Here is a 19290-nt window from a genome sequence, read left to right on the forward strand (position 1 = left end):
CTGCTGTCTATCCCAGAGTGAACAGCAGTGCTTCCTGTGATCATTGCACTCCTTCACAGCACTTGGTCTCATCAGCAGCACAATGGTAATGCTGTGAGTTATTGATTTAATTAAATTCATCAGTATACAATTATATGAAATAATAGTTGATGTGGAGGGATATTGAGCCTATTCTGTTATTCAAAATGTTTCCTTCATAATATCACAGCCTGAGTTGAAAGAAATCAAGAACCATAGTCAGATTAGGGTGCACTTTTGAGAGTTCATAAAGACATCTGCAAAAGCACCTCTTTCCAAACAATCTCTTTACCCTGATTCTCTCTCAACACCTTCTCTCCAGATAGAAGAATCTTGAACAGGAATAATCTGAAGTGCGGGGGTGGCAATACAATTTTGTTGATAGTGTGTCATCCTCGACTTTATTCCAATGTATGAAACCGTTTTTGGTAACACTTATTTGTAAATTTCTGACCAAGATCCTTCAACACTGAGTTCAAGAATCGGTCACTTTTTAGTAGAAATATGTAAACATCAAAAGACAAGAGATTGTTTGGCAAAGTTATGGCACAGATCAGTTATATAGATTACTCCTCTTAATTTAAATTTACTTAATTTAAATAATCCAATCTTTAAATTTTTTGTAAGCAATGCATTCCCACTTTGCTGTGTTATTTCCGTTGCTTAATTCACATTATTCGATAAATAGTTTTTTTTAAATCCAAAATTGACTTCAGATTATTAGTAGACTGTATATCTGGTTCAATACATCGGCTCCTACCTAGTCCAGCAACACTTCAATTTTAAAATTCTCATCCTTCTTTTCAAATCCCTCCAGAACCTCGCCGCTCCCTATCTCTAACCTCCTACAGATCTATAGACTTGGAGATATCTGTGCTTTTCCAATTCTGGCCTCTTGCGCATCCCCGATTTTCATCACTGCACTATTGGCGGCCGTGCCTTCAGCTGCTTCGTCCCTTGCTATATCTCTCACTCTCCTCCTTCAAGACTCTCCTTGAAACCTACCTCTTTGACCAAGCTTTTGGTCATCTGTCCTCATATCTCCTGTGCCTCGGTGTCAAATTTTGTTTGATAACGCTCCTTGGGATGTTTTACTACATTAAAGGTGCTAAATAAATGTAAGTTGTTAATGAGGAAGCTGCAGATATTCTCTTCCCTGTTCCTCTTCCCCTCAGTTTTCTACCCTCTCATGTTCCAATTATGGTTCTACCAGTACTGGTTGCTCTCTATTTATTTATATGAGTAGCTATTCTTCATGTACGAGTCTGAGTCCAGTGAGTGGCAGATTATTCAACCGTAAAGGGCATCGCAGCTTAATCCTGGCCTCACATACACACACACACACAATGAAAAGCAACCTTGGAGGATTCCTCTCCCCTCCCCACCACTCTCCTATTAATTGTAATGTCTCTACTGCTAGCACAGCTGAGATTACCTAACCCAGCATGGGGATCAAATCTAAGAGACTCACTGCTTGAAAGAGCTCAGGACCACAGAGTGGTACCATGACTCAATTGGCCTGGTTGGGGTCAGGGAAACAGAGGGGTGCAGACTGAATCTATAGTTGATCAGGCTAAATGCCCCCATTTCACTGGGTTGAGACTCAGAGACTAATAGGACAAATAAGTCAGTTTTGAGCTGTCTTTGCCTGTATTAATTTAGAAGCTGTACAGCAATGGTAATAGCCCCTTCGGAAATCATTTCTCAAAGAAGATTAATCATTGCTGAACAGTTTCAGTCCCTTTAGAAATCATTTTTCAAATTTGATTAATCCTTTTATAACACTTACGGTCCCTCTAGAAATAACATTCAGCCCAGATTAATCATTTTTGAATGGTTATGAGACCTTAAAAGCATTTAGGTTATATAAACCTATTACAGGTATCTGCGTCAAGTAGCATTTAGATGTACATATAACTGGATAAAATGAGCACATGTAAATCAACTTCTTGAGACTACCAATTATGATATTTTTAAAACTCTCAAAACCAGGTTCTTAATAAGTACCGACAAGCACCGTATGCAAAAGTATTCATGGACTTTTGAATTCTCCCTCCCCCGCCCCCACTCACTACCCTTCCAATTCGCTCCCCATCAATTTGAACGTAAAGCAAAACCACCTCTGAACTGCTGCTGTAGAATTTTTTTTTTTTTTTTAAAAAGCTGTATTTAAAGGTATGAGTAACTAGTCGAAAGTAGGACTTAGCATTTCTAAACGGTGCTCAGTTCATTAATCTCTTACTATACGCTGCCAGGCTCTCCTCAATTGGATTATACACAGAATTACTACCTGGAAGTGAGATGCAAGGCTATAATCTAATGTTGCAAAATGTTTTGAAAGCGTAAGACTAGATCACCTCTGTAAAAGATAGCAGTAAATACAAATACCAAATACAAATGATGCTCTGTAATGCTTTATAAACTCAAGCCGTGAAACTCTGTCCTTTAAAGTCGCAGGCTTCATTGCTGCTGTGTGCAAAGAGTACGTTTGGTGGAACAGTAAAATATAGAATATTTTTATAGTTGGTTTCTAAAGGACGTTTTATTTTTGATGAACTGTGTAAAATCTTAGTTCTGAATCGGTGAAAATCTCAATGAATGCAGAGATAATAAAGAGATATTCATGATAAGCAAGATCATCAAGTGGATTTGTGGTAATTTTATTAAAAATGCTGTTATTGTCACTTCTCCGAAACTAAAAACTACTTCTGGCACACAACAGTTACACGTAACATGCAACAGCAATGGGGAACAATAAATTAGACAAGGTCCCTGATTCAATCCCTTTTGATGAGGTAGCTGGTAACTCCCTCAGGGACATGACAACCACCTTAGGGAGAGATCCGGCTCCAATCCTGATCAATGCCCAGTGACCACTGCTGGAAGTGCAGGTATGTGGACAGCTAATGCAGACTAAAATCAGGCCTGGCTGTGATGCTCCCCATAGTCAAAGAGCTTGCTGACTGGACCCATATGATAAACAACCATGTGAATGAGATACAGGAGGGATTTCAGTGCTTGCTCATGGAACTATAGCCATGGAAGAGTCAGCACCTACAGGAGAGGGAAAAACATGGGGATCCATATTAGAAAATACACATGAAAGCATATTCTGGTACCAATCCAAAAACAATTTCCTGCGCTGTGAAAATACTTAACTGAGATAGCATTACACACATGCAGCACTGAGGGAGTGCTACATTGTTGGAGGTACTTTCCTTCAGATTAATTGTTAAACTGGGGCCAAATTTGCCCGTTCCTGTGGGTGTTAAGATCCCAAGTTCATTCAGTGTCCTTCCAAACATTCTCCCTTAGACAATAACGATAAAACAGGCTACCTGTATATTCACCTTATTGCCATTTGTGGCACTTTGCTGCATGCAAAATGGCTGCCATGTTTACACACATAATTGCACATTATAATTCAGTGTGTTTGAAGCTCGGTGGGATGAGTTGAAAAGTGTGATAACATGTTATATAAGCGCAAATGTTTGCTTTTAAAATCGCATTTCAAATCTACTAAAAACTGTCTGAAATATAGGTGTGTGGCGTAATAAACGACACATTTCCCTGTCATAATCCTGTATTCAAACTACTAACGGGGTGGAGGGCGGGTGAAGCAAAAAAGGTTTGTTGCTTTCCAGCATCATGTCAGAATTTGCAATTATACTGTCACCTTTGCAGAGAGTGAGTAGAGAGATGGAGGGAATTCCAGAGCTTAGAGCCAAGGCAGCTGAAAGCACAGCCACCAATGGTGGAGCAATTAAAATCGGGAATGCACAAGATGCCAGAATTGGAGGAGCGCAGAGATCTTGAAGGATTATATGGCTGGATGAGGTTACAATGATTGGAAGGGGCGAGGCCATGGAGGGATTTGAAAACAAGGATGAGGATTTTAAAATTGAGATGTTGCCGGTCCGGGAGTCAGTGTAGGTCAGCAAGCACAGGTGTGATGAGTGAATGAGACTTTCAGCAGAGTTTTGTACAAGCAGGGTGGAAGATGAGAGGCCAGCCAAAGCATTGGAATAGTCAACAGAGGTAACAAAGGCATGGATGAGAGTTTCAGCAGCAGATGAGGTCCCAGCGGATTGAAAAAGGAGGCAGACAGAAAGGAGGAAACTATAGACCAGTTAGCCTAACATCTGGTATTGGGAAAATGCTGGAGTCCATTATTAAGGAAGCAGTAGCAGGTCATTTGGAAAAGCATAATTCAATCGAGCAGAGTCAGCATGGTTTTATGAAAGAGAAATCATGTTTGACAAATTTGCTGGAGTTCTTTGAGGATGTAATGAGCAGGGTGGATAAGGGGGAATCAGTGGATGTGGTGTGTTTGGATTTCCAGAAGACATTCAAGAAGGTGCCACATAAAAGGTTACTACACAAGATAAAAGTTCACGGGGTCAGGAGTAATATATTAGCATGGATTAAGGATTGGCTAACTAACAGAGTCGATATAAATGGGTCATTTTCCGGTTGGCAAACAGTGACTAGTGGGTGCTGCAGGGATCGGTGCTAGGGCCTCAAATATTTACAATCTATATTAATGACTTGGATGAAGGGACTGATAATGCAGCTAAGTTTGCTGATGATACAAAAATGGGTGGGAAAACAAGTTGTGAGGACACAAAAGAATTCTGCAAAGGGATATAGATAGACAGGCTAAGTGAGTGGGCAAACATTTGGCAGATGGAGTATGATGTAGGAAAATGTGAGGCTATCCACTGTGACAGAAAAAAATAGAAAAGCAAATTATAATTGAAATTGAGAAAAATTGCCAAGTGCTTCAGTAGAGGAACCTGGGGGTCCTTGTGCATGAAACACAAAAAGTTAGTATGCAGGTACAGCAAGTAATCAGGAAGGCAAATGGAATGTTGGCCTTTATTGCAAGGGGGATAGAGTATAAAAGCAGAGAAGTCCTGCTACAACTGTACAGGGTATTGGTGAGGCCACACCTGGAGTACTGCATGCAATTTTGGTCTCCGGATTTAAGGAAAGATATACTTGCATTAGAGGCTGTTCAGAGAAGGTTCACTAGGTTGATTCCGGAGATGAAGGGGTTGACTTATGAAGTTAGGTTGAGTAGGTTGGGACTATACTCATTGGAGTTCAGAAGAATGAGAGATGATCTTATCGAAACATATAAAATAATGAGAGGGCTCGACAAGTTGGATGCAAAGAGGATAGTTCCACTCATAGGGAAACTAAAACTAAGGGGCATAGTCTCAGAATAAGGCACTGCCCATTTAAAACTGAGCTGAGAAGGAATTTTTTCTCTCAGAGGGTTGTAAATCTGTGAAATTCTCTGCCCCAGAGCTGTGGAGGTTGGGTCATTAAATATACTTAAGGCGGAGATAGACAGATGTTTGAGCGATAAGGGATTAAAGAATTATGGGGAGCAGGCAAGGAAGTGGAACTGAGTCCATGATCAGATCAGCCATAATCTTATTAAATGGCCGGGCAGGCTCGAGGGGTCACATGACCGACTCCTGCTCCTATTTCTTCTTGTGTTCTTATGAGATGAGGCAGGGTTTGAGTCGGGCGATGTTACGGAGGTGGAAGCAGGCAGTATTGGTGATGGAGCGGGTATGTGGTCGGCAGCTCATCACAGGGTCAAACACAATACCATGGTTGCGAACAATCTGGCTCAGCTTCAGACAGTTGCCAGAGAAAGTGATAGAAACGGTGGTCAATGAATGGAGTTTGTGGCAGGGTCCAAAGTCAATGGCTTCAGTCTTCCCAATATTCAGGCTTCCTAATATTTAGTAACATGCAATGTATTATTCTGATGTCAAGGTGGAGCTATATTCCTTCACGGTCACAGTGTCTAATTGTTATTAAGTAAATACACCGTCAGTTCAAATTGTTGTTTGACGAGGCAACTGTGAAATTGTATAGACTGGAAAACGTTTGTACATTTCAGACTAAATTCCAGACTCAGCGTTAAATGATTGCACTTCTTGCTTATTTGGCTTTTCTTAATGTCACTTACATCTGTAACAAAGCATGATGTCTGGAGCGTGACTGACAAAACGCAAATTCGATGCTTAAAAAAGGACACATTTAGGTTAAATCAAATGTAACAAATAATGATTTGACAAGAGTTCAAACTAATGATGACATCAGAAGCCATATAGACTAGAAGGTCTTGGGGTTCACAGCACTTCAGAGAATTAATCTTATGTTGTGATCGTTAGGTTATGCGTCTTCATTAAAACATTTTGCTTTACCACAGTAAGCCAGCTCTTCTAAAACATCACTGTGCATCAGTTGAAGATTTGATAAATTAGAAGGACAATGTCTTTTAAAGCCCTGAAACTTAACACCTGTTATTTGATATTAAAACATGTCAAATGGCCTCAAGACCCAAGAATAAGACATGAAAATCAATTAACACATCCATTATTAACAGCTCCTAAAAGCTTACACCTTTAAACATCTACAGCAACATCCTGTGCTACATTCTACAACACGGCATGCTCCACTGTTGTTTTGTATAATGGGTGTAAGAAGTGATCTGTGATCATGGCTACTGATCATTTTCCTGGCTTTTGGAACAATCAATGCAAAACTCTGACATTTTTCCTCACAGTGAGAGCCTTGGTAAAGGGAAGCAATGAATGGTTTATTATCGCTCCCTCAAAAATAGTCTCTCTTCCACCTTGGTGGTCTTTTACACTCTGGCCCTTTTCCCTGAACCCAAAGCTTCTCATTAATACACATACCTGATTATTATTAAACACTGTACATCAGTTTCAGACATGTATGGGATTTTACTCCTCTGATACAGAGGGAACAAAGTTATATTAACTCTCAATAAGTGAACGGACCTGTAATGAAGCCTGCAAACAGAAATCGTAAAAGTCAAATGGAGTGATGAGAGCAGTAACGTACCTGATGTTACAGGAATATTGCTCGGTGTTGTACCTGTTGAGGAAAAGTCTGCAAACGCTTCAAATTGTTCAGGTGTCCCACCTACAAGGCAAATAAAACAGTAACTTTGCCACTTGTCAATTAATCTTAAAAAGGAAAGCTTGTTCCTAATACTAATAAAATGAATTGTAGGGTATAGTCACTTCTGTGTTGTGTGCCTTTCTGACTTGGGTTCTGATCAGACTCTGTCCATTTGGGGAAGCTGTCTCGCATCATTTGGGTTCAACACTAGATGGAGTACGGCTCCTGGGCATTCAAAAATTGGAGGAGAGGGTTTTCTTTTTAAAAAAAGCAATAAATGCATCGAGTCTGAAGCCGTTTCTTTTCCACGCCCTCAAAGTGTTAAAATTTACCAGCCAGAAGTGTAGTTCAGTATGTGTGTGTAAGCATACATGTGCAGAACTCTCTTCCAGTGCAAGTGTTACCTGCAACCAGTGGCAGCCTGCTGCATGGGTATTGCCTGTCATGATTTGCAGTCTAAAGACCAACACTGCAGTATAATTACAGCGTCAAACAACTCTTCAGTAACTATTTGCTTAAAGTAATAATTTAGTTTTTTGGGATTTGAGCCTACACCAAGATCTTGGAATGGTACTGATCCTTAGAAGACCCTGGATGGCCATCCTTTACGTGGTTGCAGCAAAGTTCATTGTACAGTGTATGTAGGAACTTAAATGTAGTTCCCCCCCCCCCCTTCCCTGATCAAATCCAGATATTACCTATACACAAATCAGTGATAGGTTCAGAAAATAAAAACAAACCCAGCCCCTAAGGCTAGTGCATAAAACCTATTAACATGTTTATACATCATCTGTTATCTAACTAATCCCTAGTTTCCCCACTGAAAATAGTGGCATCAAACATCAATCAAAACTCTATAGATTAATTGGGTTCTAACAGCCCAGCTTTTACCCTTTTGACCATAATTATAATGAAGATTTTGAAATGCTTTCTGTTTCAAATAGTTTTAACCCCTGGACCGCTGGCAAGTCCAGGGAATTATCAGTCTCCCTGAGCAGATGGGTTTTTGGTGTATTTTCAGCTTACATGATGTGGTACTGTCAGCCGAGGCTCAGTTGGCAGCATTCTCGTCTGAGTCAGAAGGTTGTGGGTTCTAGTGCCATTCCAGAGACTGGAGCAAAAAATAAATCTAGCCTGAAACTCCAGAGCAATATAGGAGGTTAAAAGATCCCAATGCGCTATTTCAAAGAGGAGCAAGGGTGTTCTCCTGGTGTCCTGGCAAATATTTATCACTAACACAGATTATCTGGTCATTATCACAATGCTGTTTGTGGGAGCTTGCTGTGCAGAAATTGGCTGCCGCATTTCCTCCATTACAACAGAGACTACAATCCAAAATTATTTCATTGGCTGTAAAGGGCTTTAGGATGTCCTGAGGTCACGAAAGGCACTATATAAATGCAAGACTTTCAAAATAAGCACAAACATTTTTTGTTTAGAAATAAAACAAAAATGAGAATGGAGGGGAGGAAAAGTTAGGAAACAACAGGGTGAACAGAATTTTTAAAAATACTTCCACTTAAAAAAAAAAGTTGATCTAATTTTTGTTTGAAAACTAAATGCTCAAACTCCATTTAACTCCCTTGGTACTGACTATCCATTTTAGAGATTAAGAGCATTGTTTTTTTGATTGGCTCCACTGGTGTGCCTTCTTTGTCCAAAGTCGAAGATAGGCAAACAGGTTAATTACCAACACATTTGAAGGCCAATAAATCAGTAATATATACTTGCTGGCAACCTGGTTAGTGTGTACAGGATTAATTAATTCATCTGTGATATGCTCGACATTGAAGAGGAAACCCATTTGTGTACACGTGCATTACAAGTACACTTGAGATCAGTAAAACTCAAAAAGAACATTCCTTCATAAATTAATCTTACAAATACTAAAAATCTCTTCCAAAATTACTTCAGTGGCTGTCAAGCACTTTGGGACATCCTGAGGTTGTGAAAGCTGCCATATAATTGCAACTTTGTCCATTCATACAGCATTACAGGAATGACTTGGCATAACCCAATGACACCAATGCACTGGTAAAACAAAACTCGGTGATCAATTCATAAAAATGTGGCATTTGCGACATTTAATTTTATACATAATGTTGATTGGGGCAGTCTACAGCGGTGTATCGGAAATTATGTTTCTTTTTAAATTCCAGTTTCTTCTCATGAAGGTGCTGACCCTTACTGGGATATGGGTTCCTCGACTCAATTAACCATTCTCCATGCAGGAGCCTAGATGGTGAGCATCAACAAGAGCATCATCCTGTACTCAGGAGACTTTGACGCAAATACACCTGCCAGGAGTTGTCACTGGATACCAATCCAGAGTGGTAACCTTGGTTAGTTTCCCTCTCCCAGTAATGAAGGGCTGGGGCTAAATGTAGTACTCAAACTGGTGCCTAAGCTGAGATCAGCTAACTCAGTGACCAGAAATCAAACCTGGCATTGTATAGTCTTGTATGGCTTACAGACTAGCAGATGCCAGGCTTGATTCCTGGTCACTGAGCAGTGCATATACCCACTGAGCCATTGGGGTACCATTAAATACATGTTGAAGGCTTGCAATGTCAGTTGAACCCGAGAGGAATGTTGTGTCCTATTTGCTGTAATTTAACACTACTGCTTCAGTACAGTAATTTATTTAAGTTCCGTATCTTTTAACACAAAACACTTTTCATGGTGAAATGGTGGAAAATACGTAGCCCCACTAATGAAACTTGCCTCTCCACCCAGCCCCCCCCACCCCAAACCCACAATTCTCAGGAGCATTTGATTAAAAACAGTTTAAAACCTACATACATAATTATTAAACCATTTCTTCTGCAGGTATCCGACAGGTCACTTTAAAACGTGGAAAGATATAAACCGTATTAACAGTTAAGATTCGGGTTCAGCTCAAACTATAATAACCAATTTGCATGGATTGTGATGCATCATCTTTGCCTGCAGTGCTTATGAACCACTCAGGTGGGAAAGAAACATCTGTACAGCCATTGAGTGCACAGGGGGACAATGTCCAACATCTGGTACTATTTCGAAAAAGCCATCAGATAGCTGCAAGACATCCTGCCCATCTGCCGCACTGAAACACACTGATTATTCAAATGCAGTATGGCTCCTTTGTATAAATGGCTCAGAAGCAATGATATGTAAAATCGGAATGCCTTTTTAAAGTGCGTGTATGGTATAATGAGTATTAGTTTTAAGGACTCTTGCACGCTTCCTTACACAATTTGGTCATCTTGCTACAAATAAAAATGCTTTATATGATGCCTTGTCGGCTGATTATTCACAAGCATAGTCTGTTGTACTGGTGAGTGAAAGGGAAGCTGCAAGTTTAATTTAACTGTGAAATTCTGCTTATCCATTTACAGCTTTACAGACCCTGAACAATATCTTTCTTACCACAAAACTGCTAACAGCAGCCCATTACCAGCCTTACTCCATGTATTTATACAAATGGATTGCAAGATGAAACAGACAAAACATTATGCTTTAAAATTATGTGATTAGCTTCATGTGTGATACCTATCACCTTAAAATTGTTCCCACAGGTGACAGACCTGTAACCCCCCTGTACTTCACCTTGGGTCATGCAGCTTAAAACCATCTCTTCAGGTACGGCCCAGATTTAGAATTATGCTGCTGGGTCTTTTTCACAGTTCAAATGAAGATTGAAAATCTCTCTCCTCCCCTATACACTGCACCTGAAATCCTAATGCAAGCACTACAATACCCACTATAACAGAATGACCTTATAGAGTGTGGTCTTCATTCATATAAAAGGACAAGAGTTTTAAAAATGAATCCTAAATCTTGCAAAGTTCAACATAAATGCAAACTTCAAAAGAACTTGATGCGAGTGAACTGTACTGAAAGTTTTAGTGCTGTAGCAGAAACGTGACAAGAAGTAATCCAAAGTAATGTAAGAAATTCAAATCTCAAGCTGGTTAACAAATGATTAATTTTAAGTATAAAAGCTGCAAGCATTTAAATAGTCATGAGGAAAACTTGTTATCATACGGGGTCAGAAAATGCCAGCAAAGGCACAGGGGAATTTTTTTTAATGAAATCTACAGGAAATCTGAAGGAGAGTCTGGACATAATCTTACTGATATGAATCTCTATTAAATAATGTTTCTAAAAGTAGAGGCATAATGTACACATTGGAGACACGTTAGGTTTGATCTCTGGTTTATATCGAGTTAGCTGATCTTCAGTTAGCAGCTAGGTGCCACAAATTTCCTGTGTCCCCATGCTGGTTAAAAGTTGGGGGCAGGGAATGTACCAGAATGCAGTAAAACGACAACTGGACAAGTGAACATAAGTACAGTTCCCATGTAGTACGCTGTCCAGAGTCGTCAGGAAAATAGGCTTAAAAGTTCTCTCACATTGCAGATTTTCTGTGTGTCTAATTGTTTTCTCTCTTTGGCTGGATACCAGTTTTTTCAGGTGACAAATGTTCCTGAGGTAGCAAGTTTTAATTAAAAGCAGGATAGAATCGCTGGAAGCATGCAGCAGGTGCAGTGCCCCGAACAACACAATGATTGGAAACTGGCACATGCCCCAATTGCTTTCGGATAAGGAATAAAGAGTCAGCTGTCTCATGAAAATGGCTCCAGTAACTTAATTGATCAGCGTTGCTGTTCAGGAAGGAGGGCTCAGGTGCATTATGAAAGAAGAAATCAGTGTCATTACCTGTGGAAGGAATCTGACTGGGTCCAAATCCTGTGTCAAATAGTAGGTCTACTAGGTCACTCTTTGACTTGCTGTTAACGGTGCTTGGTGCTGAGGTCTAGATAGGAGACAGAGACAGTAAGAAAGAAGCACTAAACCATTGGGCTCGAAATGATCAGATTTCTCTTGCTTACTGAATTCTGCGAACACAGGGGTCACAATACTGCACTTTGTATACTCGTTTAATTTGTTGACTCACTAGCACATGGTTTCTGTTACTGTATACTAATAAAAATGTTTTCTGCAAGGATAGCATTGTTCTTCTTTGAGTAGCTGACAGTCTTTCAGAGGTCAGGACAGAGTGTCTCCTGGTGTCAGCATTTGTGAAGGTTCCAGACTCAAAAGTTTGAAGACCCCAACTAGAAGGCATTAGAAGTAGGGCAATCAGAAGGACCATGTTCACCCCACACTGTAATGTACACAATTTAAGAAAAAAGAAAAATACCCATTCTTACCTTACATATCAATTACTCCAATTCCAGCAGTATGTTCCCTGTGTATTTCCCAATAATTCTCAATTGTTGAATTCCATCAGAACACACTGACTACTATTTTATCATGTAATGCAATGTATACTGTGCAGCCGTGTACGTGACTGCATACTTTTAAATGGGGGCCCCTGGGTCATAAAGGCCCCCTTCCCTGAGCACTAGCAATCTGGGCCTTGAAGTCCAGGCAACTTAGCCCTAGTTGAACTTATTTAATAGTTTGAAAAGAGCTGTTATTAGCACTGTGATCTCATCGGGTGATTAAAGTCCCAAATCAGAACACCAACACCCGCTATTAGCGACTCCGATATATCTGCAAATTAAAGGGAATGAGAGATCTGGGGCTCCAAGGTATGCACAAATGTAGCCCACAAAGACAAAAAGCTTGGACCTCTCTGCAATAAGATCACATGCAAAGGATGTGCCTTCTCCTGGAGGTCAGTGTGAAGCTAAATGCCCTGGGCGGATCCTCAAGTCAATTAAAGTAGGGTTTCTAACGCCCAAATTATTTTTTTTAAATCTGTAACTTCTAAAGTTCATTAGAAGGGATATATGTTGGCAGTGAAGTTTCTCTAGATTGGAAATGATTGACTTCCTTACGTTTACAAAAGATTCTTCCTGGGTCCAAGCTGAAGATTATAATTGGTAGATAAGGCACAAATTAACCTCTTTAGTAAAACTACTCCGTCAGGTCCAGTAATAAATTTGATGGTACATTTTTCAACTTCCTTTGTTTTTAAATGGAACATTTGAAGAGAATAAAACATTGACAATATGGTAAAACACATGCATAACACTAAGTCATTTGGCAAGCAGCAACAGGATAAACCCCTGTGAATTTCTACACTTAGTGTGATTTACTACCAAAGTTCCACAATCTGGCATAAAAAGTCCTGGAGACACTAAAAATGCTGCTTTCTGAGCAGAAACAAATTACTTGCCCCGCACATAGCCAATATCCTGTTTCAAAAGCATACCAAGTAACTCTTGAGGCCTAGTGGACCTTTGCATTACAAAAAAACAGCATATTATTTTACTCAATTGTGCATGGCAGTCAGGACTGCAAACATTAGAATCATAGAATGGTTACAGTACAGAAGGTGGCCATTTGGCCCGTCAAGCCCGTGCCGACTCTCAGCTAGACCCACTCCTCTGCTCTTTCCCCGTAGCCCTGCAAATTTTTCTCCTTCTGGATGAAATAACTATAGTGAGAGAGGAAGTATTAAGGGGTTTAGCAGCTTTGAAAGTAGATAAGTCCCCAGGCCCGAATGAAATGCATCCCAGGCTGTTGAGCCAAGTAAAAGAGGAAATAGCAGAAGCCTTGACCATAATTTTTCAGTCCTCTTTAGATCTGGGCATGGTGCCGGAGTATTGGAGGACTGCTGATATAGTACCCTTGTTTAAGAAGGGAGAAAGGGATAGGCCGAGTAATTACAGGCCGGTCAGCCTAACCTCAGTGGTGGGAAAATTATTGGGAAAATTATTGGAAAAATCCTGAAAGACAGGATAAATCTACATTTGGAAAGGCAAGGATTAATTAGGGACAGTCAGCACAGATTTGTTAAGGGAAGATCATGTTTGACTAAATTGATTTAATTTTTTGAGGAGGTAACCAAGAGGGTTGATGAGGTCAGTGCGTACGATATAGCAAGGCTTTTGATAAGATCCCTCGTGGCAGACTACTCATGAAGGTTAATGACCATGGTATACAGGGCAAAGTGGCAAGTTGGATCCAAAATTGGCTTGAAGATAGGAAGCAAAGGGTAATAATTGATGGATGTTTTTGTGACTGGAAGGATGTTTCCAGTGGGGTTCCGCAGGGCTCAGTCCTTGGTCCCATGCTTTCTGCGGTATATATCATCGATTTAGATTTGAATATAGGGAGTATGATTAAGAAATTTGCAGACGACACTAAAATTGGCTGTGTGGTTGATAATGAAGAGGAAAGTCATGGGCTGCAGGAGGATATCAATCCACTGGTCAGGTGGGCAGAGCAATGGCAAATGGAATTTAATTCAGAGAAGTGTGAGGTGATGCACTTTGGGAGGGCCAATAAGGAAAGGGTATACACATTAAGCGATAGGCCACTTAATAGTGTAATGAACAAAGGGGCCTTGGAGTGCTTGTCCACAGATCCCTGAAAGTAGCAGGCCAGGTGGATAAGGCGGTTAAGAAAGCATACGGAATGCTTGCCTTTATTGGCCGAGGCATAGAATGTAAGAGCAGGGAGGTTATGCTTAAATTGTATAATACTTTGGTTAGGCCACAGCTGGGGTACTGCGTGCAGTTCTGGTCGCCGTATTATAGGAAGGATGTGATTTCACTAGAGAGGGTGCAGAGGAGATTTACTCGGATGCTGCCTGGAATGGAGAACAGATTGTATAGGCTGGGTTTGTTCTCATTGGAACAGAGGAGGTTGGGAGGAGACCTCTGAGGTGTACAAAATATTGAGGGCACTGGACATAGTGAATAGTAAGGGCCTATTTCCATTGGTGGAGGGGTCGATAATGAGGGGGCAGTTTTAAGGTGGTTGGTGGAAGGTTCAGAGGGAATTTGAGGGGTGGGGGCTTCTTTATGCAGAGGGTTGTGGGGATCTGGAACTCGTTGCCTGGAAGAGTGGTGGATGCAGAAACCCTCACCACTTTTAAGAGATGGTTGGATGCGCACTTGAAGTGCAGTAACCTGAGCTGGTAATTGGGATTAGACTGGATGACCTTTTGTTGAGCGGCGCAGATATAAATGGTAAGTACTACAGGGAATAGAATACTCCAGCGTGATCTCCTGGACTAGTTTCGATCACCTGGGTGGGTCGGAGAGGAATTTTCCCAGATTTTTTCTCCCTAAATTGGCCTGGGTTTTGATCTGGTTTTTGCCTCTCCCAGGTGATTACATGGCTCCGGTTGGGGTGGAGTGTCGAATGGCCTGCTTCTGCGTGGTAAATTTCTATGTTTCTATGATACTTATCCAACTCCCTTTTGAAAGATAACATTCAGTCTGCCTCTACCACCCTTTCAGGCAGTGCATTTCAGACCTTAACCACTCGCTGTATAAAAAGGTTTTTTCTTACGTCGCCTTTGGTTCTTTTGCCAATCACCTTAAATGTGTGTCCTCTGGTTCTCGACCCTTCTGCAAATGGGAACCGTTTCTCTCCATCTAGTCTGTCCAGACCCCTCATGATTTTGAACACTTCTATCAAATCTCCTCTCAATCTTCCCTGCTCCAAGAACAGCCACCTCATCTTCTCCAGTCCATCAACATAACTGAAGTCCGTCATTCCTGGACTCATTCTCATAAATCTTTTCTGCACCTTCTCTAAGGCCTTCACATCCTGCCTAAAGTATGGTGCACAGAATTGGACACAGTTGGGGCCAGACCACTGTTTTATACAGGTTCATCATAATTTCCACACTTTTGAACTCTATACCTCTATTTATGAAGCACAGGAGCCCGTAAACCTTTTTAAACTGCTTTCTCAACCTGCCCTGCAACCTTCAACAATTTATGCACACATACTCCCAGGTCTCTCTTTTCGTGCATCCCATTTAGGATTGTATTATTTAGTCTGTATGTCCTTTCCTCATTCTTTCTACCAAAATGCATCACTTCACACTTTTCTACATTAAATTTCACCTGCCACGTGTCTGCCCATTTCACCAGCCTGACGATATCTCCCTGAAGTCTATCACTCTCCTCCTCACTGTTCACTATACTTCCAAGTTTCGTGTCATCAGCAAATTTTGAAATTGTGCCCTGTACACCAAAGTCCAAATCATGAATATATAAAGAAAAGCAGTGGTCCTAGAACCGACCCCTGGGAAACATCACTGTATACTTTCCTCCAGTCTGAAAAACAAGCATTCAGCACTACTCTCTGTTTCTTGCCACTAAGCCAATTTCGTATCAAGGCTGCCAATTATTCCATGGGCTTCAATTTTGCTGTCGAACCTATTATGTGGCACTTTGTCGAACGCCTTTTGGAAATCCATGTACACCACGTCAACCGCATTGCCCTCATCAACCCTCTCTATCACCCTATCAGAAAACTCGATCAAGTTGGTTAAACACAATTTGCCTTTAACAAATCTATGCTGGCTTTCCTTACGAATATGTACTGTGTTTAGTGAAATGGTACTTGCCATCCCTTATGAATTTTAGGTTATTAGATGATAGAAAAAAATTATATAGCTAAAAATTTGACACCGGTTACAATTTGTGTTGAAGTATCTGCAAACATCCAGCAGGTAGCAGCAGAGACCACACATTCATCTAATGCAGATTACAAACAATAAACCACAAAGAAATCAAGGCACCACAATTAACAACTCGACTCCATTGAGCAGACAATGAACTGCACATCCTGCTGTGTATCGTAGCCCTCTCACTCCAACATATCATGGTCTAAAGTACATATTTCACAAAACAAATGATGGTCGAAAATGCCTTGCAAATTCTGTCCTATTTTGTCAAAGGCAGCCCAAAAATCAGAATAACCCCCCTCCCCCCGCCCCATTATGTTTTGACCATGACTTTATTGCAGTTTATGCAGCAATCATGATTGTGAAATCTGATGATCATTTGCTTCTTCTAATAGTTGTGATTTTAATCAACTAAATTTTGTGAAAAATAAAGTTAGTCAGCTTTAATTTAAAAAAAACTGGAGCAGTGCCAGAGGACTGGAGGGTTGCTTAAATATTGTTATACCACTATTCAAGAAAGGGGAGAGGGATAAACCAGGAAACTACAAGCCAGTCAGCCTATCATTGGTGGTAGGGAAGTTATTGGAAACCACTCTCGGGGGAAAAATAAACTTTCATTTGGAAAAGCATCGGTTAAACAAGGAGCGCCAGCATGGATTTGTTAACGGTAAATCGTGTCTGACTAACTTGATTGAATTATTTGATGAGGTAACATAGAAGGTTGATCAAGCAAGTGCAGTAGATGTTGTATATATGGACTTTCGGAAGGCATGCAACAAAGTGGCACACAGAAGGCGGCTTAAGAAAATGGAAGCCCATGGAATTAAGGAGAAAGTGTCGGTATGGATAGGAAATTGGCTCAGCGACAGGAAGAGAGTGGTAGTGGATGGATGTTTTTCAGAATGGGTGGCGGTTTACAGTAGTGTTCCTAAGGGTCAGTTTTGGGTCCATTACTCTGCAATTTTTATAAACGCTCTAAACTCAGATGTAGGGAGCAGCATTATAAAGTTTGCAAATGATACAAAACTTGGCAAAGTAGATGATTATGATGAGGGCAGTTATAGGCTGCAGGATGACAGACAGGATGGTGAAATGGGCAGAAGCATGGCAGATAGAGTTCAATGCGGAGAACTGTAAAGTACTGCACTTTGGGAGGACTAATATGGAAAGACAGATACTATAAATGGCACAATTTTGAAAAGTGTAGTTGAGTGCAGAGACCTTGTTGTCCATATACACAAATCCTTAAAGGTGAAAGGCCAAGTTGATAAGGTGGTTAAAAAAGTATATGGAGGAATAGAATATAAAAGCAAAGAGATTATGCTAGTACTTTATAAATCACTCACTGGTTAGGCCTCAATTCTGGGCACCACACTTCAGGAAAGGATATAGAGGAGGTTTACCAGGATGTTACCAGGGATGGGGGACTTCAGTTATGAGGAGAAGTTAGAAAAGTTAGGACTGTCTCTTTGGAACAGAGAAGATTAGGAGATGGCCTAATGGAGGTGTCCAAGGTAATGCGAGGCTTTGATAGAGCAAATAGGGAAAAAAGTCATCCTTCTGGTGGATGGGTTAAGATGAGAATTTTTTTTCCACTCAGTTATCGGATTTTGAAACGCTCTACCTCAAAAAGGTGGTGAAAGCCGATTCCATAAATAACTTTAAAAAGGGAGTTTAATCGGTACTGGAGGATGAGGAACTTGCAGGATACGGACAAAAAGCGGAGATGTGGGAGTAAGCACAACTGCTCTTTCAAAGAGGCAGTACAGACACGAGAGGTCGAACGTCCGCCTTGCCAGAAAGACAATACTGGACGTAAGGGGAGCAGTCCTAATCCTAGGGAAGAGGGCACGGAACTGCAACCGTCTTGTCCTAAAGGTGAAAACTGTTATCCACAGAGTCTGTAGATTTATAAAACACATCTTTATGCAATAGAGGAACTGAAGAGAACCAAAGCAGTGTTGTTACTAATGTTGTGCAATTCACATCTTAATATGACACTCTTAATTCATGACCTCAAACTGCTCCCACCACTAATAATATTACGCCTGGCATTGTACAAATCAAAATACTCTCTCAAAACACAAAAGTTTATAAGGATAACATTTGCAGTTGCAATGCCATTTTGTTTCACACAATAGTTGCAAGTGGATACAGCATGAAAATTTTACACAGCCACCATTACACTTCAGAGATCCTGGCGACAACACTTGAAGAGTAGCATTTGCCAGAACAAATAAAACAGAGTAGAAATACCAAAACACAACCAAACAAAACAATAGTCACGAGTAAAGCTGCAAGAGAAAGTTTGCTAATCCCAGGAACATTGCTTTGATATAACGATCGAGACTGACAAAACACTTGCAGAAAATACTGCGGTTAAACAGACTGCATCTGCCATCAGTACTATTTACCCAGGTCAATCGCATATCAGGTAATGAGCCGACATAAATCTAGCACTCGGGGGGAATCACTATGGTTTATTGCACTTAGTCATGCCCAAATGTTAACATATTGCATTAATCCTGAAAAATATTCTGTGCATTGCTCTCTCCAAATATTTATGATAAATCCATTTTGTATAGATGTGCAAAATATATATTTTAAACAATGAAAAATTCTTCAGGTAGCACTGTGGCATGCTTATGGCACTGGACTAGAAATCCAATGGTTGAAAGTTCAAATCCCACCATGGCAAGTTTGGAAAGTGAACTCAGTAAATCTGATCATTTGTGGGTTGGCACGAGAAAAATAATCACGAAAGCTGCCAGATTGTCATAAAAACCCAACTGGTTCCCTAATGTCCTTCTTAATGTTCTCAGGACAACTCGGCAGTAAATGCGGCCTTGGCAGCTTCAGCCACATCCAGAGAAGTATATAAAAAAATAAAACATTTG

General features: G+C 40.6%; 1 protein-coding gene across 5 annotated transcripts in view; it reads right to left on the reverse strand.

Moving 5' to 3' along the window:
• clint1a (clathrin interactor 1a) overlaps window positions 1-19290 on the reverse strand; it is a 215066-nt gene that overhangs the window by 40521 nt on the left and 155255 nt on the right. For all 5 annotated transcript variants that reach the window (XM_070878585.1, XM_070878586.1, XM_070878582.1 and 2 more), the window contains 2 exons: window positions 11671-11767; window positions 6910-6990 (listed from right to left, as the gene is read on the reverse strand). In XM_070878585.1, the coding sequence (XP_070734686.1) occupies window positions 6910-6990; window positions 11671-11767 (178 nt within the window). The remainder of the gene's footprint in view (window positions 1-6909; window positions 6991-11670; window positions 11768-19290) is intronic.

Source organism: Pristiophorus japonicus, chromosome 4, assembly GCF_044704955.1.
Source record: "Pristiophorus japonicus isolate sPriJap1 chromosome 4, sPriJap1.hap1, whole genome shotgun sequence".
NCBI classification, from domain to species: Eukaryota; Metazoa; Chordata; class Chondrichthyes; family Pristiophoridae; genus Pristiophorus; species Pristiophorus japonicus.